The 24,688-nt window shown below is 44.3% G+C and overlaps 1 protein-coding gene and 1 pseudogene across 2 annotated transcripts in view; one reads left to right on the top strand and one right to left on the bottom strand.

Moving 5' to 3' along the window:
- Positions 1-15,790: 15,790 nt before the first annotated feature.
- Positions 15,791-15,946, bottom strand: LOC118553495 (U4 spliceosomal RNA; annotated as a pseudogene).
- Positions 15,947-21,832: 5,886 nt separating this feature from the next.
- Positions 21,833-24,688, top strand: part of DSTN (destrin, actin depolymerizing factor) — a 37,467-nt gene continuing 34,611 nt past the window's right edge. The window contains exon 1 of one of the 2 annotated variants that reach the window (XM_036120507.2): positions 21,833-22,149. In XM_036120507.2, coding sequence (XP_035976400.1) covers positions 22,147-22,149 — 3 coding nt within the window. In that variant the 5' untranslated portion in view covers positions 21,833-22,146. Of the gene's footprint in view, positions 22,150-22,500; positions 22,685-24,688 lie in introns of those variants that run through there. The other variant, XM_078056896.1, reaches the window with a different exon arrangement.

Here is a 24,688-nt window from a genome sequence, read left to right as displayed (position 1 = left end):
GACTTCTAGACTCCAGAACTGTGAGAAAATAAATCTCTGCTCTTTAAGCCACACAGTCTGTGTTATTTTGTTATGGCAGCCCCAGCAAACTGATCTCCTGCTCTAACATCTTGATTCTTCTGCTTGCTCTCCTTTTATAGGCCATCCTTTCCCCCAAGGCATATAACCGTCCACCACAAGGGGGCCACGCTGCCCTAAGAGTGAACACTCTGCCTGCTCCCACCACCACCCCTTCCCCACCCCCCCACCACCCCCAGGGCAGTTGCAGATCACAGAGGGGGCAGATGGATGCACAGATGCACAGCTTGAAGGCTTTCCACAAAACTGGATCACCTCAAAACACAAGCCATCCTGGAAAGGTTCAGTTCGAATAGGGTGGCCAGCAACCCCAAGGGAAAGGGCAGACCACCGGTTCCCCAGTCCCTGCTCCCTTAGCCGGGCCTCTCCATCAGGCCCCAGTCTCTAATGTATGGTTAGCTGCCCTGTAAGTGATGTGTCCGCAGAAGAGTGACTACAGAGGGAGAAACACTCAGAAGCAAGGCTCCCTCTCCAACTGCACACCCATGGTGGACTCTGAAGACTTTTGGGAAAATAAAGCCATGGATTCAAACACTATCAAAGGCAGGAGGGCACCAAGCACCAAATTGCTTTTCTCAGGGTCCAATACAGAAACTGAAGCAAGTATCAACCAACCCAAATTTGTTGGACGATGGATGTGTTCCTTGTATTTTTTTGACCGGTGGGCACCTACACAAGGCATCACAACTGAATTGCAATGCAGGATCCTGAATAGGATTCTAGACTAGAAAAAAAAAAAAACTATAAAGGAATATTATTGTGATGATTGACAAAATTTAGATATGGAATATGAATTAGATAATAACATAAGTATCAAAATGTCTGCTTTGGGGGGCGCCTGGGTGGCTCAGTCGTTAAGCGTCTGCCTTCGGCTCAGGTCACGATCCCAGGGTCCTGGGATGGAGCCCCGCATCGGGCTCCCTGCTCAGCAGGAAGCCTGCTTCCTCTCCCACTCCCCCTGCTTGTGTTCCCTCTCTCACTGTGTGTGTCTCTCTCCCTGTCAAATAAGTAAAATCTTAAAAAAAAAAAAATGCCTCCTTTGGGTAATTGTACTATGGCATGTAAGAAAATGACCTTGTTCTTAGGAAATGCACACTAGTTTAAAGAATAATGAGGTACAATGTCCAATTTACCCTCATCCGGTCAGAAAATAAGCAATATGCATGCCTATATCATACACACATATATAAATAAATACACAGAATAATAAAGCAAATGGAGAAAAATGTAAATAATTGGTGGGTTTGGGTAAAGGGTATATGGAAATATCCCTGTACTCTTCCTGCAACATTTCTATAAATTTGAAATTGTAACAAAAGAGAACCCCCCCCCCCAAATCCTGAACACCTTTGGGAAAACTGTGCTAGAATAGATGTTTCTTAATGATAGCAAGAAAGTGCAAAAATGCTCCTTTGATTTACCAGATGGTCTCAGCAACCAGGATTTCACTGATGATTATGGTAGGAGTTTAATAATGAAAGCCTTTTGAAATGTATCTGGACTTATCTTCCCTGAATACCAGACAATGGGGCACAACCTTGGCATGTCTCTGAGACATTGTTATACCTACCCATACATCATCACTGGTTATGCATGAAAAGTGGCCATACCCATGACCTCAGGGATGCAGAAATGAGTCATCGTCCCAGCAGGCGCCATCCTCAGGACCAAGTTTGGGGAAGTCTCTTTCACTGTTATAATTTCTTGTGGATTTATTTATTTTTTATTTTTTTTAAGATTTTATTTATTCATTTGACAGAGAGAGACACAATGAGAGAAGGAAGACAAGCGGGGGAGTGGGAAAGGGAAGAAGCAGGCTTTCCGCGGAGCAGGGAGCCCAACATAGGGCTCAATCCCAGGACACTGGGATCATGACCTGAGCCGAAGGCAGACGCTTAACAACTGAGCCACCCAGGCACCCCATAATTTCTTGTGGATTTAAATCTAGCCATGCTATTCATATTTCTGCTCGGTGCTTCTCTTTAAGATATCATTAAACGGACCTACCACCACTCTTAAGTTGGGTCAGCCTACATCTGAACCACAGCCCCTTTTCTTCTGGGAATAAATTGTCAAGTGGCTTGATGTATCATTGAGCCATGGTTGGCCAACTGGCATGCCCACTTTGCCCTAAAAGGAGGATGTTCCAGACCCTGGTTTGTACCACTTAGGAAATGGATACCAAGGAATTAGGTATACATATCCAGGAAGGCATTTCTGATAAAAATATACATTCACAGATTTAAACATACATCCGGTATATCATGTTTATAGGGCCATATCTACTTTCCTATAGATATCAAGAGGAACTGAATAAACTATTTCATAAGAGAAGAAGTTCTATCTTCCCAAGTTCACCTACTTCTTAGCTTTGAGCTGAAATTGGGAGGGATGATAGTCCAAGGTATTTTTTCCACTATTTTCAGATTCTGCACACAGTTTAAAAGTACATAAAGGGACTCTAAGACTGTACATTTTAAGCCCTAACCTTCAATTTGCAGGCTTAAACTCTATGTGAAGTTTTCCAGTGAAATTTGTAACAATAGCCAGTTTGAGTAAGATTGCCATGGTTTGGCAGGCATATGAGTCTGACCAGTATTCAAAGAACTACCTATTCCAACCATCTGACTTATTAGTTCATTTGGAAAAGGACTATAATGATAAGAATATTATCCTTTTACTTCACCCTCTACCACCTGCTCATGGTTGACACCTACTGACTCCCACCCCCTTCATTTATCTACTATTTTTGTCATCTGACATGTCTTCTCACCCAGGAGATACCATCCTTTTCTTCATTTGTCTGTGCCCCTTGGTTTGGATAACAGTATCTTCCTTATTCCTTTGCACCCTCCACCCATGAGCTCATGCATATTGATTTACGAAGATGACCATTGAGACAGGCCTTCAGTTCTACACACCCAAGCCCCTGCATAGGCTTAGCCAAGATGCCCTCCTGGCTAAGGCTCTACCTCTCCACTACCCGAGTGCACCTGCTCATATGATTGCTCTAACTAGCCTGGAGCTCTCTGAAGGCAGGGCGGATGTCAATGCTGTTCATTCTGCCAGTGGCCACCCTCCACCAGAGGATCAGTTCAGAGATCCATCCTCTATCCTTCCCCAGGCTGTTGGAAACTCTAAAAGGCTAGCCCTCCCGGATCACATCACCTGCCTCCCAGGCCCCATGGTTTCCTGCAGAGTTTGGCAAATGGGGGTCACTGGCAGGAGATCAGACAGACTCCCTTCCTGCTTCCCTCTCCCCTCTAAGCAAAATCACCCCTTCATGGCATCTCTTGCTGCTTTCGGCCTGGGGTAGTAAGAGCTTCCTGCTGTTGCTAGCTGTGGGCCCTTCACCATGCTTTGCTAATTCCCTTAACCCTGTTCACAACACCAGAAGTTGTCCCTTCGTTAAATTCTCTTCAGTTGAACTCTTTGTTTAGACCATTTATTTCCGGCTAGATACAGAAGAACCCTGACAGATGCAGTCAACTGGTAAAGCTTCTGAAACAACGTAGGTACCTGATAAAATGAATTCAACAACAAATGAAGCTTAGAGGGGAGCCTGGGTGGCTCAGTCTTCAAGCATCTGCCTTCGGCTCAGGTCATGATCCCAGGGTCCTGGGATCGAGCCCCACGACGGGCTCCCTGCTCCGTGGGAAGCCTGCTTCTCCCTCTCTCACTCCCCCTGCTTGTATTCCTGCTCTTGTTCTCTCTCTTTCTCTGTCAAATAAATAAATAAAATCTTAAAAAAAAAAAACAAAAACAAATGAAGCTTAGATAGAAATTTGAAATCAAGACAAAGTTTTTGAATGTGGGGAAGTTCATCTTGAAACTTTCAAATGGGGAAGCTGAGTATTGCTCTGCCAAAGATGAATCATGAAGCTCTTATCAATAGCTATACCAGGGGCCTGGTGCTCTCACTCCATGTTCACTGACTGGGCTGTTTTAAAGGGCATGGTCAAATTTTGTAGCAACCCTAAACTGAAATTTGCTTTGCTCTCCACTGTAATAGCTAGATTTATGTTGCCTTCCATCATTGGAGGAAATACAGAGGGACAGGACAAAAATACATTCATTAAGAAAGCAAACAGTGCACCAGTCAGCAGAATGGCTGTACTTACAAGACGCAATAAAAGAAAAAATTAATTCCTTGGAAAAGAGCTTTCTATTTTAAGAAGATGAAAAAAAAAAGAAGAAGAAGAAGAAGTTATGCTCTCAAGTGATAGATGATGAAGACATTTCCCAGGGCTCCTCAAACGCTGTGGCTTTTCAGATGTAAACCTGAAACAAAATCCATTGCAAAGGGTGGCATCCAAGTTGGATTCTGACTGCTTATTCTGTTCTGTGGTCAGCCTTTGCTGAACATAGCAGTTTAAACAAGCCACAGAACTGTGAGTGGCTCCTGTCTCTAAAATGCCTCTTGGATTGTCCTCAATGACCCTATTGTAGGACTTAGAATCTGCAAGGATGACAATTAAACAGGACATTTGGGATCCAATTCTCCCAAGGTACATTATTTTTTTTTAAGGTAACCTGAGTTTTTGGGTAACACACACCCTGGTTCTGAAAATGCCACTTTGTCAGGATTTGCTACATGATATCCTAGTGACCCCTACAACCAATTCCAGGGCATTGCAGGGGCAACAAACCAGTGTTCCCAAGCCTGCACTGGGGGCACTATTCGGCTGAGTCACTTGTAATATTATTCTGGAGCTACCTCTTAGGAGCTCATAAGACCCAACTGTTAAATTTCCAGGAATTTTGGGAGCTGGTTAACACCTCATTGATAGCTTAAAATCAGCCACGGTGGTATTTACACCACAGGAGTTGACAAATACTAAAAAGACACTTCAGGACATTTCTCCCCTTGAAACTCAGTTATTCAACATTTATTGGAGTCACATCAATTATGAAATAATATGGGTCCATCGCTCCAGTGGCTGAAATTGATGGAGAGAAACATGATGTCCTTTCTTCAATCTCTGCAAGCTCAAAGAAGAGAATCAGCCTTCCCAAGTATATTATTTAAAATGGTACCCTAAATTTAAATGCTCAGTTTTAAAAAATTAGAGTGGAATTAGAGTCTACAGCCTGAGAAAATGGTTTGGTTTGATTTCAAGTTGGCTCAAGAAGTTTCTGAAAATTAATTTATGATAATTGCCTCATAAAGTTAAAATGCCTTCCAAAATTTTATGGGACTATTTCAAAAACTGGGGAAGTCAGCCAGTACATTAAAGTGTATCTCTATAAAGAGAGAGAGAGATTTATCTCAAAACTAGTTTATGCCTAGCTGGAGGGATTGGTCTCTTTTCATTGGAAGGGAAGACAGTAAACCCAACAAATCTCAAGATTTTTTTTTCCCTGAAATAATGGCTGACCATGGCCTCTGTTGTTTTTGGCCAAGTTTTCTACCAAAACAAGAATTTTGCAACGGCAATGACCTAACTTAGGAAACAATTTTATAACATTTTCTAGGAACCACAAAACATTTGTTTTACTCTTTCTGAAGACCAGCAGTGGGACCAGAAGGAGAGCATAATGTTTTGCCGTGTAACAAAGAAAAAACTTGATAAGGTCAGGGGCTGGAAGAATATTTCAGTTCAAATAACGGTCATCCAGAGCCTGTGAAATGTCGTCTTTCAAGCCAGTAACAAACATGCCTCGCACAGCATCACAACCAGCTAAGATCCTGGATCCACTCAGCTGGCTATTAGAGCATAAATGATGACATTTATCATACAATAAATTGTAAGCCGGGCAGCTAGTTTTGACAAAAACAGCAGGAACAGTAGTTAGCTGCAAAAACAGACTCACATGTTAGAAGAGCCAGGAGAAAACTTCATGACGTGGTTGGAAAAAAAATAGAAGCTTCTTGCAGGGACTCGGATTTCAGTTGGGAGAGGGTAGACAATCCAAGTCAGGCAACAGTATTATTGCTGGAGACTGCAAAAATATCGATCAGCTCAACTATCAGCAAAATGCCTTCCCACAGCCTATTAAATATGCACCAGTGAAGTTTTTTGAAGTAGGCTGATATACTGTGTCATAGGATATATGGACTAAAATCATGGACACTTGAGTTCGATAGTCCAGGTTTATTTATTTTTTAAAAGATTTTATTTATTTATTTGTTTATTTTAGAGAGAGAAAGGAGGAGGGGCAGTGGGAGAAGGAGAGAGAGAAAAACTCAAGCAGACTCCGTGCTGAGCACAAATCCCTGCTGTGGGGCTCGATCTCACGACCCTGAGATCATGACCTGAGCCAAAACCAAGAGTCAGACGCTTAATTGACAGAGCCACCCAGGTGCCCCTCAATAGTTTAGGTTTAAATCCTTCATGACCCATTAGCTACGTGATCTCAGAAAAGAGACTTAATCTCTCTAAGCCTCACATGTTCCATCTATAAACTGGGGGTGATAATAGTTCCCAAAAGATGTCATGAGGGCTAAATGATGTGTTTAGAATGGTGTGTGGCACATAGTAAGTGCTTAACAAATATTAGCCATTATTTTTTGTATGTAGGCTGGCAGACTTTGAGCATTTGTCTTAGTTTGGAATCCTCCAGATGCAGACCCTGAGCACAAGTGGTATGTTTGGGAGAGGATCCTGTCACAGCAGCAGGTGAATGGGGGAAGTGAGGCAGGAGGGGAGGAGGCCAACTACGGGGGTGTCATCACAATTGGGCGCCATCACAATTACCTCTGGGGGTAGCTGGAGCTCGCTGCATCTGGGGACTCTAGGAGACAGAACAGGACACCCCACAGAACTATCCCACCCAAGGAGTGAGGAAGCCTGGTACTTATCCACCAACTCCCTGTCCATCTTTGGTTGGGAACTGCTCCAGAGGGCATTAACACTCTAGGACATGGGAGAGAAAATGGCAGGTAGTTCAGAGTAAGCAGCCTTCAGCGTTAGGGAGCATAAAGGGACATAGGAGGGGAGCTGGCCAAAGCTGCTAGAGTCCTGCCATCACTGTTTTCAGATCATTAAATGAACTGAAGTTCCTCTATATATTTATTTTAATGGGTCAACTCTTAAGTAACACTAATACAACAAAACAAAAAAAAACTGTGTTCATTCTATGCTGATTTTAATGGAGGTATTAAGACAAGAAATAAATTATGTAACTTTAAAATATTTATATGTAAGTTCCCACCAAGTCAACATGATGTTGAGAATAGTATATGGACTTGAAACCCGAATTCTTCTTTGAACGGCTTACCTTTCCCTCAGTATCCATCACCTGAAGCAAGGGAGGCATCCAATAATTTTCATAGTGCTGTGGAATAGCCAAGCCCTCATGGAAATGGAAAACATCCGTCTTTTTCAAAAAATCACCAAACTTTTAGCAGCTGCAATAACAGGCTTCTTCAGTAAATGAAACCATTTGAGTTTTTAGGAAAAATAATATATTAAGACTTTCCTATGCATCCAGAGGTTCAAATACTAAAACAATAATTAACACCATAAACTCCATCCCTAAATTGAAAAATGCATCTGTTGCATAATCTGTGTCTTTTTCATGTGAAAAGGGGAAAGTCTGTATATGTGGCCAATGTTTCTAAGTAACTGCCTCAGAGGAAAAGATTGGAAGTTTTGCCTATCGAAAAAATAAACTATTTTGTGTTATGCAAACAACAAGAACAACAACCCTAAGCAATGTTAAGAGCTAATAAAAATATAGGGGGACAATTTGCGTATTAGACCAAAGGCAAAGTACAATGCAAAGAAAATTACAAATCAATAACAAAAAGACAAACATCCAGTAGAAAAGCGAAGAAAGGACAAGATCCGCTGTGAATTTTATCTGTTTCAGAGTCTGACTATTTGTGGTATTTTCAAATGAAAAGAAAAGAACCATATTCAAATGGCCCAAGTTTCTAAAGCAAATAATTACCTTAGAGTTTGATATGACACTTTCAAGTTTACAGAAGGCACATGGTAAAAAAAAAACATGAAAAGATGTTCAACTTCACTATTCATCAAAATAAAGCAACATATCAAAATACACCTCAGAAACACATACACACACATATCGGGGGTGGTGGTGGTGATTTTAAGGAGTTGGCTTATGCAACCATGGGGGCTGGCAAGTCTGAAATCCGTAGGGCAGTCTGGCAATTCAGGTAAGAGGTAAGGTAGCAGTCTTGAGTTTGAAATCTATAGGGCAGGTCAGCAGGCTGGAAATCCAGGAATGATTTCTAACCTTACAGCCTTGAGGCTAATTCCTTCTCCAGAAAACCTCGGATTTTGCTGTTCAGGCCTTCAATTGAGTGGATGAGGCCCATCCATATCACGGAGGGTAATCTGACCTACTAACTCCTTGTCTACTGATTATGTTAATCACATCTACAAAATACCCTCACAACAATGTCTTGGCTAGCATTTGACCAAGCAACCAGCACAAAAGCCCCACCAACTTGACACATAAGATTAACTACCATAGATGCTCACGCCTGCTACTTCACAGAGAAAATAGGAGTCCTCAGAAAGACACTCACTCAACTTCCATCACCCAAGTTCTTAGTCCAACACCCCATTTCCCCTCCCGGCACTGCTCATTGATATTTGAGTCCGCTGACTCTATCCCCCTTCTTGAAGCACCCTTTCTTAGGTCCGTGATTCCACTTGCTTCTGGATTTTCCATTTCTTGGAAGCCTCTTGAAGGGATCCTCTTCAGCTTCACATCTTTAAATTCCTAGGGTTCCCGCGGGTCCTTTCCCTCTCAGAATACTTCTCAATCTTTCAGGACCATTGACTGGCATCACCTAGGATGGCATGCAGGTGCACGCAGCAGGCACCCAACAATAGTTTAACCAAATAAGGTCTGCTTTCTGTCTTCGAACAAGGAGCCTAGGGGTAGGCAATTCAGGGCTGGTATGGTAGACCCCTCTTCACTCTGCTCAGCGTGTGGCTTTGGTGGCCATGCTCAAAAGATGACCGATGCCCTCTAGGCAAGGTGCCTACGCCTACAGTGTCTTCACACCAACTCTTTGGAATCCTACTCATTTACTTACTCAACAAATGTTTATTCACAACGTACTATGTGCCACCACTCTTCTAGGCACTGAGACTACAGAAGTGAAAATGTAGAGGGCGCCTGGGTGGCTCAGTTGTTAAGCGGCTGCCTTCGGCTCAGGTCATGATCCCAGGGTCCTGGGATCGAGCCCCGCATCTGGCTCCCTGCTCAGCGGGGAATCTGCTTCTCCCTCTGCTTCTCCCTCTGCCTCTCCCCCTGCTTGTGCTCATGCTCTTGCGCATGCTCTCTCTCTCTCAAATGAATAAATAAAAAATCTTAAAAAAAAAAAAGTGAAAAGATAGATTATAATCTCTGTTCTTATGGAGCTTATATTCAACTGGGGTGGGGGAATAGAAAGTAAATAAGTGAAAAATATGGTATGTTAGATGATGATGAGTGCTATGGAGAAACATAAAGCAGAGAAGGGAACTGGAAGGTTGGGGTGTGTGGTAATTTTAGACAGGGTAATCAGGGAAGGCCTCACTGAGGAGGTGACATCTGAGCACAGAATTGAGAAAAGTGGTGGAGCAAGCCATTGGGTTGCCTTCCAAACACAGGGAAGCAGCAAGCTGATGATGGAATATACTATTAACATTTTTTAAAAATCACAGGAATATGAAACTGTCTATATTGATCCATCAGTTGTGTGTGTGTACATGCAAGTGTATGGCATGCAGTGTAAATGTACAGAACAAACTCTGCAAGGACACATTCCAAACCAATGATAGTGTTTAATTTTGGTAAGGGGCAAAGAATTGCAGGGCAGTGAAGGTGAAGGGGGTTTTTTGTTTTGTTTTGTTTTTTAAATAAGGAGAAGATATTCTTAGACAATTTGTGAATTAAAGTTCTCTTACATTCTTTTTTAAAGAGATTTATTTATTTATTTGAGAGAGAGAGAGAGCACACAGAGGGAAAGGGAGAGGGAGAGGGAGAAGCAGACTCCCTGCTGAGCAGGGAGCCCGATGCGGGGCTCAATCCCAGGACCCTGGGATCATGACCTGAACTGAAGGCAGATGCCCAACCGACTGAGCCACCCAGGCGCCACAAAATTCTTTTTAATTATTAGACAAAAAGGTGATGGAACAATGAATACTTTTCTTTCTCATAGGTTTCCAGGGTTGTTTTTTCTTTTCCTAACAAATTTAGATTTTTTTTTAATAACCTGGAAAAAAATGCAACAAAGCCATTTCCATTCTGTAATTATTTTTACTGCTCTTTGGGTTCAACCAGCAGAATGACCCAGGGCCCATCTGTGTCATGGCTCAGGGCCCAGGGGGCTCCCTCTCCCTTGGCGGGGAGGAAGATGAGCCATCCCCATGACTGCTGCCTCTGGCTGCCAGCATCACCTTGGCTACCTGCAGAGACACTCCTGCCTCAGCTGCTCGGGTGGGGAGAGCTCCCTCCCCATCAGGTTGCAAGGCCTATTAATATAAGATGAGCAGAGAAGCAAAGGGAGGAAAAATACATAGGGCTAGGCCTTCCAAAGGGGAAGTCCTATTTCTTCAGTATTGACACCAGGCCCCATGGCGCATCTCCCTGATTAATCTGGCTCCCGCAGTTTCTCTCTCTGGTGAAACTTGAGATAAGTTTCCCAGCAGCTGGGGCAAAGGGCGGTCCGATGCAGTGTCTTGTTACACAACCCTTCCCATCACACTCGTGTTCCAGATCACGTCAGCCATCTTGTTTCTCTCCTACCTCTCGGCGGAGTTTCTACAAGAGCTTAGGGAATGGCCTCTAGCTGTTTCTCTGCCCTCCAACGTCCTCTGCAATATATTCTAGAGTCTTGGTTCTGGGTGTCCACATCTATCCCAACATGGTCTCCTCTTCCCCAAGGGAAGTGTGACTGCCTGTGATTGGTTGTAGGAGAGTCATCGGCATGAGCTGTCAGATTTACCAAAACGCCTTTTCAGATTTGGCGCGTCCTCCTCCTAGGAGGACTTGGGACCCCCAAAGGCTTAACAGTCTCTTTGGCTGCTTTATTTGAAGCATGGAATTATGGCCTGAGTCTTTTCTCACTTTCTTTATGAATCCTCCTCACCAGGTTATTTATCATGACTCCAGTCTGTAAAGTGTGTGTGTGTTGGGATGGCCAATTCTAAAGCACACTAGAAGTAATGCTGCTCTGTTAACAAACCTGCAAAAGTTATACAGGATAAACCCACTCACAGAAAGGCAGATTCACGCTACTCATGACTAGGTTTTGAGAAGTTGTGACACTAGCCTTTTCATTGGGTCTGAATATTACTATTTATGTTTTCTTTAAAAGATAAAATCAGCTGATGGGAAGTTAAGGTAATGCTGACCTTGTTTTGTGAGAAATAAAAGTACGCAGGAGAAGCCCAACCATACTTAAGGCCCATAATTTTTTTTTTTTTTTTTTTTAGATTTTTTATTTTATTTATTTATTTGAGAGAGAGAGAATGAGAGACAGAGAGCATGAGAGGGAGGAGGGTCAGAGGGAGAAGCAGACTCCCTGCCGAGCAGGGAGCCCGATGCGGGACTCAATCCCGGGACTCCAGGATCATGACCTGAGCCGAAGGCAGTCGCTTAACCAACTGAGCCACCCAGGCGCCCCAAGGCCCATAATTTTTAAACTTTCTCTGAAACAAGTTGATAGTCTGGATTTTTAACATCTCTGTGGAATGCCTAGTTTCATCTCCACACAGAGATAGAGGGATTTTTACTCAGGAAGGAACATATTTATTTTCCTTTTTTTTTTTCCCCCCTTTCTGAGGGAAAAATATTTCCAACTTCACCCTCATTAATATTTATGGTTGCTGAAGTATTTTCATTATATTAGCCAAAAGGAGCCTGGACTAAATAAAGTAGAAAACCGAAGGCATATGAAATGGTTTCTTGGCCAGGAAGATACTGCGACCACCTCAGGAAAGCTTCTGTCCTCAAGAAGAATAAATGAAATTGTGGCCTGCCAAGCCACCTCATGGAGTCCAGGCAATACTTTCTGCTCTTTTTTTCCTCTGAAAGCTATTTGTTGAACACACTCTTCTTGTTTCTTGTAACCATAGACTCTGGTCTAGTCGAGTGTTTCTTACGTCAGGCTACTGCTGAGCCAATATTTATCATTTTAGAAATTTCCATGAGTCATAAAATAAACCTGCAACCGGCCGTACCTTCTATGGGCGTTTCTTTCTTAGAGTTTTTAAAAGAAAAGGAAAAACGCTGAGTCTGGAATCCAACGCCTGACATTTATCAGACCACCCAGATAATTTCTCCTGACGGGAGGATCCTCTGGCTATTTCAAAGCCATTCAAGGTGTGTTGCCTGCTGCCTGAAGCACCTTCCTGCCCAACAGCCTGGACCCCTCTCCAGAGGGCCAGGCCCGGGCTGGAAAGGAAGCCGTGGAGGTCTGAAGGCTGGAAGTGACTCATTGGCTTAAAGGGTGGCAGGAAATGTTTTCCACGGGAGCAAGAATATAAATGAGCAAGTGATTCCTTCCACCCCCAGTATGGAAAATCTTGCGAGGGGTCCTGAATTTACTGACCAAAGGAAAAAAAAAAAAAAGATCGCAAGAGGTGACGTGTGGTCCTCATTTACAAATAAGAGTGTGTTAGACTAGTGCTGTTTGCTCCCTTTGTGCCAATCAGCCTCTTTTCCCCAGATGTGGACCAGCTGAGAGAAACAGCGAGTCCACGACCTGGATGATTATAGTGACTTATTGATTTTGCTATAAAAACAGCCCTGTGTCAAGAGCGCAAGGCCTAGAGTTTACAAATCAAAATTCAGAGGTCTGCCTTAGCATTACTAGAATACTCCACGAATTGCTAACATGGTGCTAGATACTCAGTAAGTCTTCTGTACAGTGCAGGCATTACATTTTAGAACCAAAGGGCTTAACCTCATCAACACCTTCACTTTGCAGGTGAGGAAAAGGAGGTCCAGAGAGGCGTACCTCCTGAGAGGTCACACAGCCCGTCAAGACCAGAATTTGTGCCAATGGTATCAAATACCTTCTTGGAAGACGGGTGATAGAAATACTGGAGTCTTAGTGATAAAAGCAAAACAGTTATACTAAAAGGCACTCCAATTTCACATCGTGGCCATTGTCCCTTGGCTGTTTCCGGTGGAGCTGTTCTTGAATGTGCTCCAAGTTTCCTCACTGGGCAGAGCTGGGGTTCTTTGGCTAAAGCACCCTTTGACATCCTTCCTCCTGCCCCCAGAAGGGAAAACTGGAAAGCCAGCCATAACAGCGCCCCAAAGCAAAAAATAAAACAAAGCAAAGCAACAACAACAAAAAACCCCTGCTTCTGTATCTCTCTAGGTATCTTGGTCCATGGAGTCAAATTTTGGGGTAGGAACATTAGGTGTTTTCCTCCTCCAATCATCAGTCTCTGAGTTGGCCCTCTAGCCATCTCTTCCACACTCATATTCACCAACCTAAGTGAGAAATCATGTTGCTAACTAATGCTCACTTCCTTCCTCTGCGGATGCCTCACTCATTAAGATCTGGTAACACCTCCCTGGTATGATCTGCCCCATCAGTAGGATCCTGAGACTTCCCAAGGGGACCTGGGCCAAGTTTATCTTGGCACTGATCTGTTTTCACTCACTATCTCCTTGTGGCAGGGCCCATGACTTCTTTATCTTTGTATTCCCGGTAGCTAACATGCCACCACTAGCACACGGTAGGACCCAGGAAACATCTGTCAAATCCAACTGAAAACATTTCAAAGTGGCATCCCATTGTGAATGTAAACGAGACGCTTGCTTTGCCTCCCAAACATAAACTTTTCTCTTTTTTAACACTTACAAGAAATTGTAAGAAGAAATTCAGGTGGTAATAATGGATGATGGGATGAGGCAAACATCTTTTAAAAAGACTGAATCATAAGACTGTCTTAATTTTGGGGCACCTGGCTGGCTCAGTTGGTAGAGCATGCAACTCTTGATCTCAGAGTCATGAGTTCTTGATCTCAGGGTCGTGAGTTTAAGCCCCATGTTGGCTGTGGAGCCTACTCAAAAAAAAAAAAAAAAAAAAAAGTGTCCTGTTTTTGAAGGTCAAAATAGTTAAATATTGCCCATTTCTTATGTTCAGCCTAATATAATTGAAAATAATATAATTATAAATACATTGCTTTATACAGGGGCTATAATTCCATTTTTCTTCTTTAATCCACCCTGACCATGGTCTACATGGGCCTACAACATTTGATTATGAGTTACACTTTCAGTCTTGTTTGGGTCTACCCACCCTGGCTCTCCAGGCTCCAGCCACACTATCTTCCTTCTGTTTTTAGAACACGCTGACCTCATCCCATCTGCCTGGGATGCTCCCCGCTCCGATTGTCACACAGTCGGCTCCTTCTCGGCATTTAAGCCTCAGCTTAAATTCCACCTCTTTGGATGAGACTTCTTTGAGCACTGATTTAAGTGTGACTTTCCCACCTCCAGTTACCCTCAGTTACATCACCCCGTTTTATGGTCAACAAAGTACTTTTTTGCTTCGTTGTGTGTTGTTTGCCTGTAGCTGACTAGGATTTAAGTTTCAGGAACACACGGGAGCCCTGTCTGCCTTCTTCATGCTCTGAAGAGCTGGCACATTGTAGGCCCAACATGAATGTTGAAATAATGGATTCAGTAATTAATTTTTAAAAATGCAGCAGAACTCCAGAAACCACTATTGCACTGTATGTTAACGAAAATTTAAATTAAAAAAATCCAGCAGAACTAAAGTTTTCAAGTATTTTCTTCCCTTGGTTTACTGATTTCACCATCCAGATACTTCGTACGGATACTGGCCCTTTTCCTCTATCCTCCACCTCTGTGAAATTCTTTGCATCTTCTTTACCCTTCCTTGATACATTGAGACAGTGAACTACTTGACCTCATCTTCTGACTCTCATCCTTGTTATTTACATATCTCCAATCTATTGTCCAGCCCATCTGTTGAATCTTTTAGTTCAAGAATATTGTATATTCCTAATGTTTGCAATTTTTCCATAACTGCTCATTCTTACTTTTGGTCTCCCAGTGTCTTTCCTTATCTGAAAATATTTACTATGCTCATTTTAATTTCTTGTCCTGCTTCTTTTGCTTGAAATTATTCAGCTTGTTGCCTTTCTTTCATAATGCTTGGATTCCTCCTCTGTCTTAGGAGCTTTACCTATAGACTCATACAGCATATGTCCTTAGGGTTTTCATCGGTCTGGGTTTGTACAGAATACCTGGGGCAGGGGTTGAGAACAGGCATCACTCCTGGAGAGTCTGGGGGAAGACAGGTGGAGAAGCACCAAGCTGGGGGAAACTCTGAGGTTGCCCTGGGTGCCCCCCACCCCCAACCTCAACCAGGAGGTTGGTCATCTGCCCTTCCAGATGACTTCCAAGTACCCTCTCCTTTCCCTGATATAACTATTTAGTCCCCAGAGGCAGGGGAGGTGAGAGAGGGGTGAGGGAAAGTTCTGAGCTTGGACAACCCATTTGCATGTGTTGGTACCATCTTCACACACCCCCCTCAGGGCTCCAGGGCTGCCTGGACATTACCCAGCAAACTTGGCAGTGGGCACTTCACTGGTAATGAGGTTTTCTAGCCCCTTGGTGGTCATGGGAGAGGTGGAGGTCTGCAGAGAATAATGGGGTGGGGGAGGGGGGAAATGGGTCCCAACCAGACAGCTCACCCCTACCAGTCTGTCACTGCCTGTGACAGGTCTTCCTTCCCCTCCATTTTGTAATCTTTCTCCTGTCCTTACCCACGTACAACAGCCCTCCGATTTTTCCTAAAAGCACACCTTTGAGCTTTTAAGAGAAGCCCTCTTATTTGGGAAAAGTTTTCAATTAGCAATAATCGCGCCTCGGATAAACCTCATTGGCTACGATACTGCCACTGCGCAAAGCTAGCCCTCTTATTTTTAGTGTTACAATTTGCTGCAGAATTTCTATTCACTTCATTCCTACCCTTCTTGATTTTAACTTGTGATCACATTCAACCCTTGGGCTTCTTTACATTCTGGAAAGTTTAAAGTCATTTAGTCTACCCTTAAATCAAATACTGGATTCCTTTATTTATTCCTTTATAAAGTCATTTAGTCTATCCTTAAATCAAATACTGGATTCCTTTATTTTCCCTTGCTGAATCTTTTGTGGCTCCTTTTTCTTGCTCCAGGAGTATAGCAACCTGATCAGAACTATAGAGAGTGCACTATTACTTCTGAAAAATGGGAAGACAACATGGATACATCCCCAAGATACACTGCCGAATGTGTGAATAAAAACAAGTCGCAATCCTATGTGCATTGTGGAGGCCATCTGTGTTTTTTTAAATGCTCTGTATTGTATGGGTCTGAAAGGTTTCATGCTATAAGTGATAACCAGTGTAATAGCAAACCAATCTTGGCATGTGGATTGTGGGGGAGGAACTGTAGGACTGTTCATTCATCCCTACCTTGAGTTTCCTTTTTAGAATTTTTCCCCAAACCTTTCCTGAAATATGTAGTTTAATGGATGGGCTTCAGAACAGTCCACAAGCTGCCTGAAAATGTAAGCCATGTTTTGTGAGTAGGAGCAAATATCTACTTTTCTAGAGAAAGGGACTATACTTTTCATCAGAACCTCAAAGTGAACATATGGTCCAAGAGGGGTAAATAACCATTGGTCAAGAGTGTTGTGCCACTTTCTACTCCATTTTCTCATGGTTTAATTCAAGTGGTACACTAGTAACTAAAAACATGTATTGGTTATTCAATTTTTAATATTATAAAATAGCAGTATATGACTTTTACTTTACCATGAAGACGAATAGAGAAATCAATAGTGTTACCATGTGATACTGCGTTGTTCCCATGAATATACTTAAATATATTTAGCCCTTTCCTAAAATAGATGTCTAGGCCCTTGGGGCTGCCGATCCAAGAGGACCCAGCTACAATAAAGGAATGTCCAGAATGTATTTTCGACATTTGTAAATGTATTTCCATTTGCTTCGTTTTGTATAAACCCACTCTGCAGTGTTAAGGACGCAACAAGAGGTACCTCACCTCTTTTGTTGAGCATCATATAGGACTAATGTGTCATGTGGTCTGATAGGAAAGGTCATGGGCTTGGGAGCAGATCACTCACTCCTCTGGGTTCCTAAGGAACATTTCTTCACCTTACCTCATCTGTAGAATGGGAGTAAATAATAATATCTACCCATGGCAGTTGCTGCTGGTTATCTCCCTATACCCACTTTCCCCTTCTTCCTTGGTAGAGGAACCCCAATTCCTTAGCTGAGCACATTGCTGCTCCGAGAACAGACCCCATTTCCCAGTCTCCCTTGCAGCCATATACTGCATTCCAGTCAGTGAGATAAAAGTGTGAGCTCTGTCTGGCACTTCTGGGAAGTTTCTTTAAAAGGAAAGGGGTAGACTTCAGGTTTCCCCGTTCTACATGTGAAGAGCTTGGAAGCTGCCACTCTGTCCTAACCAGTAAAAAGCTGAACAGACAACTCCTCTTGTATCCATAAGAGAGAGAACACTGGGCAAACTGCCGTGCCCAAAACTGTCGACGAGACAGGCCAATAGCAGGAGTTGTGGCTTAGCAGAGCAGAGACTCACAAGTAGAAACCACCGTGGGAATGAGTGTCTGGGCAGAAAAAGTTGAACTGTAACTGACAAATTGCTGGAGGCTCAATGTGGACAAGTCTGCGAGTTAGGAACTCTGGGGAGACTCAGTCATAGGGGACCCGCGCACATCTGTGTCACCTCCTGAAGTTCTACCAGGTTCCCACAGTAAATGTCAAAGAAAAATCCCCTCCTGCTTCCAGTACGGGGAGGGGAGAAGGAACCATTTTGAAATACACCAGAGCCTTCTGCCCTAACAAGGACTGCCCTGAGGGGAAACTAGTTACTGGAGCCTAACTGATGGGGGAAAGAAGACACTCAACTGGAGCCCACTCTAGCTATCTTGTCCCACTGAAGGGGAGAGGTTGGGGGGTTGCTTCTGAGATACTTGTGAAGTTCACAGTCCAGAGGCACAGGCTTAGTGAAAATGAGACCAAATCACAGAACTCTAGAATGATTCCCCCCTCCCCCAACCTCACCACATCACTAAAGGCCTACTTACTACTGTTCCTTTCACCCAGTGCATCATGTCCAGCTATAAAGAAAAAACTGGAAAGCATACCAAAAGGCAAAACAAACAAAAGCCACAGAAATGAAGAATGCTTGTCATGGACTTATTAGTAGACTGGGCATGGAGAAAGGAATCTCTGAGCTAGAGGATATACATCAACAGAATCCTCAAGACCAAAAAGCAAAGACAACAAAGACTGAAAAAAACAGAACAGAATATCCAAGGAATGTCGGACAACTATAAAAGGTATAACATACACAAAATGGGAATACTAGGAGGAGAAGAGAGAAAGGAACAGACTATTTGAAACAACTGTGACTGAGAATTTCACCAAATTATTGTCATACATCAAACCAAACCACAGACTCAGAAAACTCAGAGAACACCAAGCAAGATGAATGCAAACAAAACAAAACATTATGCCTAGGTATATCATTTTCAGAATTACAGAAAATCAAGGATTTTTTAAAATTCTGAAAGAGGAAAAAAACATGTTACCTATAGAGGAACAAACAATTAGTGACTTTTCCTCGGAGGAGGGAACTGAGACTATGAGATTAGACAGTAGGGGTGCTCAAGGCGAGAGGGAACAGGCGAATTTGTAGGGAGGCAGGGGAGAAACTAAAAGTAGTTTTCCTACACTGTTTTACTGACAGGGTTATGTCCTCTTGAGCAGGGGGAAGGGAACTTTTTCCAGGCTATTAACATACATCTCTCTTCGAGTTCCTCATTAATGTATAATTTATTCTTCCTTGCCACTCATATTATTGGTTTTCTTTTTTTTTTTAAGATTTATTTTAGAGAGCCAGCAAGCACAAGAATCTCAAGCAGACACCCTGCTGAGTGCAGAGCCCGTTGTGGGGCTTGATCTCACCACCCTAAGACCATGACCTGAGCAGAAACCAAGGGTCGGTCGTTCAACTGACTGAGCCACCGAGGCGCCCCTCATACTATTGGTTTTAAATGAAAGTGCCTATGTGTTCAGATTAAGTATGAAAAATGTTTTCTAACTTTAACATGGAACACATCCATCTCATATATAAGGAGAGACCTTATGTCAAAACTTCTTCCCTCTGTGGTATAAGGAATAGAAAGATCTAGAAAATTTATGTGTAAAGGCAGAGGTTAAAGTTTAATGGACTCTTAAAAATGGGGGCTCATCATAGGTTACAATGAACTGATACAGAAGTTTGCTTGATGAATTGTACAACATCTTTAGATATTGGTTCACTTACTGAATGTGTATTAAACGGCTATTATATATCAGGGACTATGCCAGTCCATATAAGGTACATCCTAAATAGCCCCTGTCCTTGAAGAACTCTCAGTCTAAACTGGTGGTGGTGGCAAATTTATATAAACAATTACAAAGCTACATTAACATTAGGGAAAAGACCTCACCCACTACTCAAAGTATGGGTTAAGGACCAGACCTAGCCTCTAAGTCCCTGAATCTGCATTTTAACAAGATTCTCAGGTGATCTGGATGCTTATCAGGATTTGAGAAGTGATCAACTGTGGGATTAAAGAAGAAACCACTAATGATCCCTTGGGAAGTGGTCAGAGGTCTTCAGAATGGAGGGGTAATACGAACATTCCAGCCTGAGACACTAACAGGTCCATAATTATGGCAGCTAGAAAGAGTAAGAAGGGTTCTGGAATGAGAAGTTTAGTCTGGAAGGAAATTGGGCGCTTTGGAAGATATGGGAGACCGAGTAGAAAAGGCAGGCTGAGGCCAGAGGCAGAAGGACCAGAATGACGCGTTTAGGAAGCCTTAGAAAATTTTAGGCAGGAAAGTGACAAGATTAGATTCTTATGTTTGGATAGAACACTGGCGGCAGGGTGGAGGAGGAAATGCAGAAGAGAGGCTAGGGCAGGCAGGTTTGTATCCGCTAATGAGCACGATTCCATTCGACTTTGAACTAGAAAGGAAGTCTCTGAGGACCTTAGAAGTGGAGGGGCCACTGAGTCCCAGGAAGAGAAATGAAGGGTTCCAGCTGCAGTTGGATACAGATGGGTTCTTTCTTCTCAAAGTGCTATGCCCAACCAGCTGCATTAGCATCACCTGGAAATTGTTAGAAATGCAAATTCTTGGTCTTTTTTTTTTAAGTTTTTTTTTTTTTTTTTGACAGAGACACAGTGAGAGAGGGAATATAAGCAGGAGGGGTGGGAGAGGGAGAAGCAGGCCTCCCGCCGAGCAGGGAGCCCGATATGGGACTCGATCCCAGGACTCCGAGATCATGACCCCAGCCAAAGGCAGACGCTTAAGGACTGAGCCACCCAGGCGCCTGCAAATTCTCGCGTCTTTTTTTTTTTTTTTTTTAAGATTTTATTTATTTATTTGACAGAGAGAGACACAGCGAGAGAGGGAACACAAGCAGGGGGAGTGGGAGAAGCAGGCTTCCCACTGAGCAGGGAGCCCGATGTGGGGCTCGATCCCAGGATCCTGGGATCATGACCTGAGCCGAAGGCAGACGCTCAACGACTGAGCCACCCAGGCGCCCCAAATTCTCGCGTCTTAACTCAGATATACTGTCAGAAATTCTAGGGGCCAGGACACACAAATCTGACTTTACCAAGTTCTCCTTCAAGCTTGAGAGCTTGAGCACTGTTCTAGCCTGTAAAAGTCTTGTAGCAGGTGGTAAAGGCTTAGAATTGCCACAACTTACTTCCTTTCTAGAAAATAATAGCAAAAAAAAAAAGACAAGGGTAATGAGAAATGTTTCTATGTTGAGTGGGCAGAACAAAAGTCACACAACAGTCATATAGTGCCCAGAAAAAAAAAAAAGTCTTATCCCAAAGCCTCACATTTGGATAATTAAAATAATTTTGGTAGAGGCCGTGATGTTCTCGGTAGCCTAAATTAAGCAAAACTTAAAGTATCACCCCAGCTGTAAATTCTTTCTATTCCCTTTACTGCCCACAAAAACGCCCTCGGGAAAAACACTGGGATTCCTTTTGGCCCTCTCAAAACTGTGTTTCTGATGTAACCGCCCATTAAAAAAACCCAACCCCAAATTAAAAGCCCCCAAAACGGAGCGGCGGGGCTGGCGCCATCGTCCCGGGAAAACTCTACCGTTTCCCAGCCACACCCCTGAGGACCGCCGGGCCTCCTTCCCCGGCTGTTCCCAAAGATAAATAAATCACTCCTTGTTTTTTCCAGACCTGAAATTAGCGGTGACTCACAGAGCACTCTGAATGGCCACAGTCGCCTCGGGAAGAAGGAAAAATGTGCAGATTTTTCCCTCACGCGAGGGCCCGACGTGCCGGGTTGGGCCAATCAGGGGAGGATAGCGGGAATCGCACCAAAGTAGGTAAAAAATGCGGGATGTGTTCTCGGGGCCGCGGCCCGCGCCTGGACTCCCCCCGGTCCTCCCTCTGGTCTCCTGCTCCGGGAAAGCCGCCTACCCTCGTTCTTCCCCTTCCTCCCTTCCCCCTCGCCCTCCCTCCCGCGCCCTCCCAGGCCCCGCCCCCAGCGCGGCGCACACCTGGCCAGGTGGCTGCTTCCATGTTAGGGCAGCAGCAGCGCAGTGGGCGGGGCGCCACATGCCCCCGCCCCCCGAGGTTGGGGGGGATAAGGGTCCCCTGCCCCGCTTGATCCTTTGCGGGTTCCTCGCCGGCAGGTGCCAGCCGGAAGTCTGCCTCCTCGTCCCTACTAAAGGAGGGAGGCCCCAACCTCGCAGACCCGAGCTGATGAGAGGAGGACCCGGTCCCCTAGTCTTCCGAACGTGAGGCAGAACCCTCCGCCTGCTCTCTGGGCAGGGCGCTGCCTGGCCAGCCGGTTGCGTAGCAACGGCAGGCAGCGCGTGACGTGCGCAGTCGCGTTTGGGCCCGAGGCGCGCGCCCGTGCACCCGCCTCCTGGTAGGCTCGCGCCTCGAGTCGCCTGCTCGCTGGGTCTCTCGGTCCCTCTGCCGTGAGAAGGACGCTCTGCAGACTCGGCGCCGGCCAGCTCCCCCTCCCGCGTCACTGCGACCGCCGCGACGAAGATGGTGAGTGTGAGGGAGCCCGAGGCGTGGGCTGACGCGGCCCGGGCGGCTGGGCGCTGGGGCCCCGTGGGGGTCGGGGCTGAGGGGCGACAGGCGCGCCCCCGCCCGGGGCTGGGGGACGCGGGCCCTGCTGCAGCCCCCAGGCAGGGGAAGGTCTCTGGGCTTCCACCGCTCGCGGACCCGCTGGGACCCAGGCTCCTCGGGCGGCTGCTGGCCGCTCGTCGCTCGCAGCTGCTGCGAGGCCGCCGGCGGCAGCATAGTCCCCGCGGTTCCTCCCTCCCAGGCCTGGGGACGACCTGCCGGGGCCGAGCGCCGCCACGCCCTCGGTGAAATCGACCGGGAGTCCGCCATCCCGGGGTGGGGGGCTTCGAAATCCGGCGCGGGCCTTGTTGGCGCCGGTTTCCCCAAAGCCGGGCGCCGAGGCGGTCAGTGGCTCGTGCGGGTTTCGGCCCCTGAGGTCGGTCCATCTCATTAAGGAAAATAAGGCCTTTATTGAACAACCCTAGAGGGCGGAATGATCACCACGAGCATGACCCTGGTATGATTAAGAACAGGGTGGCCTCGCAGCCGCTTTGTTTGTCGTATCTGGCAATCAGCTTTCAGCAGCACTGCTGTGCTTGTCGGGCTTGGCAGTGGCTCTTTTAACCCTTCCCTACCCGATCTCTCCATGTATGGTTAGAAATTTACCTGTGAACAGTTTGGCTCTGCCAGAACTTAGCGTGTGAGGAGTGGGCATGATGCTGGGACGCTAATAAAAGCGAATGTAAAAGCTTTTAAAAAGCCCATTGAATTATCCTAGTCATTAAAAGTAAATATGCTCATATTCTAAGTGATGGACACTTGGCTTAATTTACATATTTCCCCCTCTAAACTGTCTCTAATTTGCTGTACAATAGTATTCTTAACTGGTCGATCAAGTAGAACATTTTGTCATTTTCTTTAGTCTGCACTCGCTGTTACCATTTTTGGTCAATGATTTGCAGGCAAAGGCTTACCAGACTTTGCTAGAAATATTACACTGTTATTGCATCTGTCTGCCTGGAAGCAGTTGGTACCAGCTTACTGGCATACAAAATGTTTTCGCTGAATGACAATCTTGGTTTTCTTAAGGTAGTGCAAGGAAGAAAAAGAGATTAACCAGTAGTTTCTTGATGACTCAGGAGATGTAGTAGGAATTTGATAGTGTTCAGTTGTCTGCTCTTCTTTGGTTTAATTCTGTAAGCTACAAAGAGGAGCAGCATCTTAAGACTTTTTTAAACCTCTGTAAGATTATAAATGTATATACTACGTTATATTAAAAGACTTAATGTAAGGGTTTTGAGTTCTTATAAACGTAAGACCATCTACTCTGATGAAAGTGCTTTGAAATGGGCTGGAGCCTGCTTTAGGTTCTTTTAATTTGACATTCTTCTTTTTTGAGTTTCCGTAATGCAGACTATCTTCTATTTGAAAAACAGGACGAAGCATTTTAACTTCCGTTAAATCCTTAAATTTTAGTTCAAGCTTAGCTTCCATATTTTTCATTCAAATAAAATGAAGGAGGGATCTGTTTTATTTACTGGTTCTTGGGGGGAGGAGGAGAACTAAAATTAATCAAGATGAGTGAATTCCAGATATATTTCAAACTTGTTGGCCTTAGGGAGGTCAAGAAGACCTTACAAGCTCCTGTTGTGTGGATGCTTGCAAATAGAGTTCAGAATATAGACCATTTGTAAAGGTTACTCTTGTATTTAGCCTTATAAGCACAGATCATTTCCTTTCAGTGTCGGCTATTAGAGAGTATTAAGATTCAAAGTTCTATTATCCCAGATTTTAGCACTTCACCTCTATATTTGAAACTGAGGTTCCAAGTTTCTAAAGTTTTTGTTGTTGTTGTTGTTGTTGTTAAGGTTAAATTTTAGGGGTGGCTCATTTGCTTAAGTATGAATCCTGATTTCAGCTGAAGGCATGATCTCAGGGTTGTGAGATCCAGCCCCAAGTTGGGCTCTGCGCTGGGCATGACCTTGCTTAAGATTCTCTCTCTCCCTCTGCCACTCTTCCTCCCCCCACCCCTTGGTGTTCTTTCTCAGAAAAAAAAGATTTTTAGCTGCTGATGGGTTTGTTCTGCATTAACAAAATCGTTTCCTGGTACTCACCAAGCCTTCTGGAAGCGTTTGGGAATAAAAGCAATTTGAAACCAACTCAAAAGATCACCTTTGGGCACTTTAAGATGAGATTTCATGTTTTCAGAATCTCACTTTACAGTGCCTCCCCCACCCCTCACCCCCCAAAAAAGCCTGTCCTCCACAGGAACCACATCTACCCACTCCAAACAAAACGTTGGTGTGTGTGTACTGCGTGTGCTAGTTTCCTCATAGATTATTTACTAGTCTACCATTAAGTTCCTAGGGTTATCTGCTCAGTAGTTCTTTTTTGGGTATGGATCGAGATATTATACATAGACTTGCCTAGTGCCTCTTGTAACCAACGGTATATGACATTTATATCATACTATATGGCTCTCTGGGAGTAGGAGTGTAGTCTTGCCCCTGAAATAATAAAA

The sequence above is a fragment of the Halichoerus grypus genome, chromosome 10 (genome assembly GCF_964656455.1).
Source record: "Halichoerus grypus chromosome 10, mHalGry1.hap1.1, whole genome shotgun sequence".
NCBI lineage: Eukaryota > Metazoa > Chordata > Mammalia > Carnivora > Phocidae > Halichoerus > Halichoerus grypus.
The sequence above is the reverse complement of the archived record's forward strand: the minus strand, read 5'-3'. Positions and strand labels throughout refer to the sequence as shown.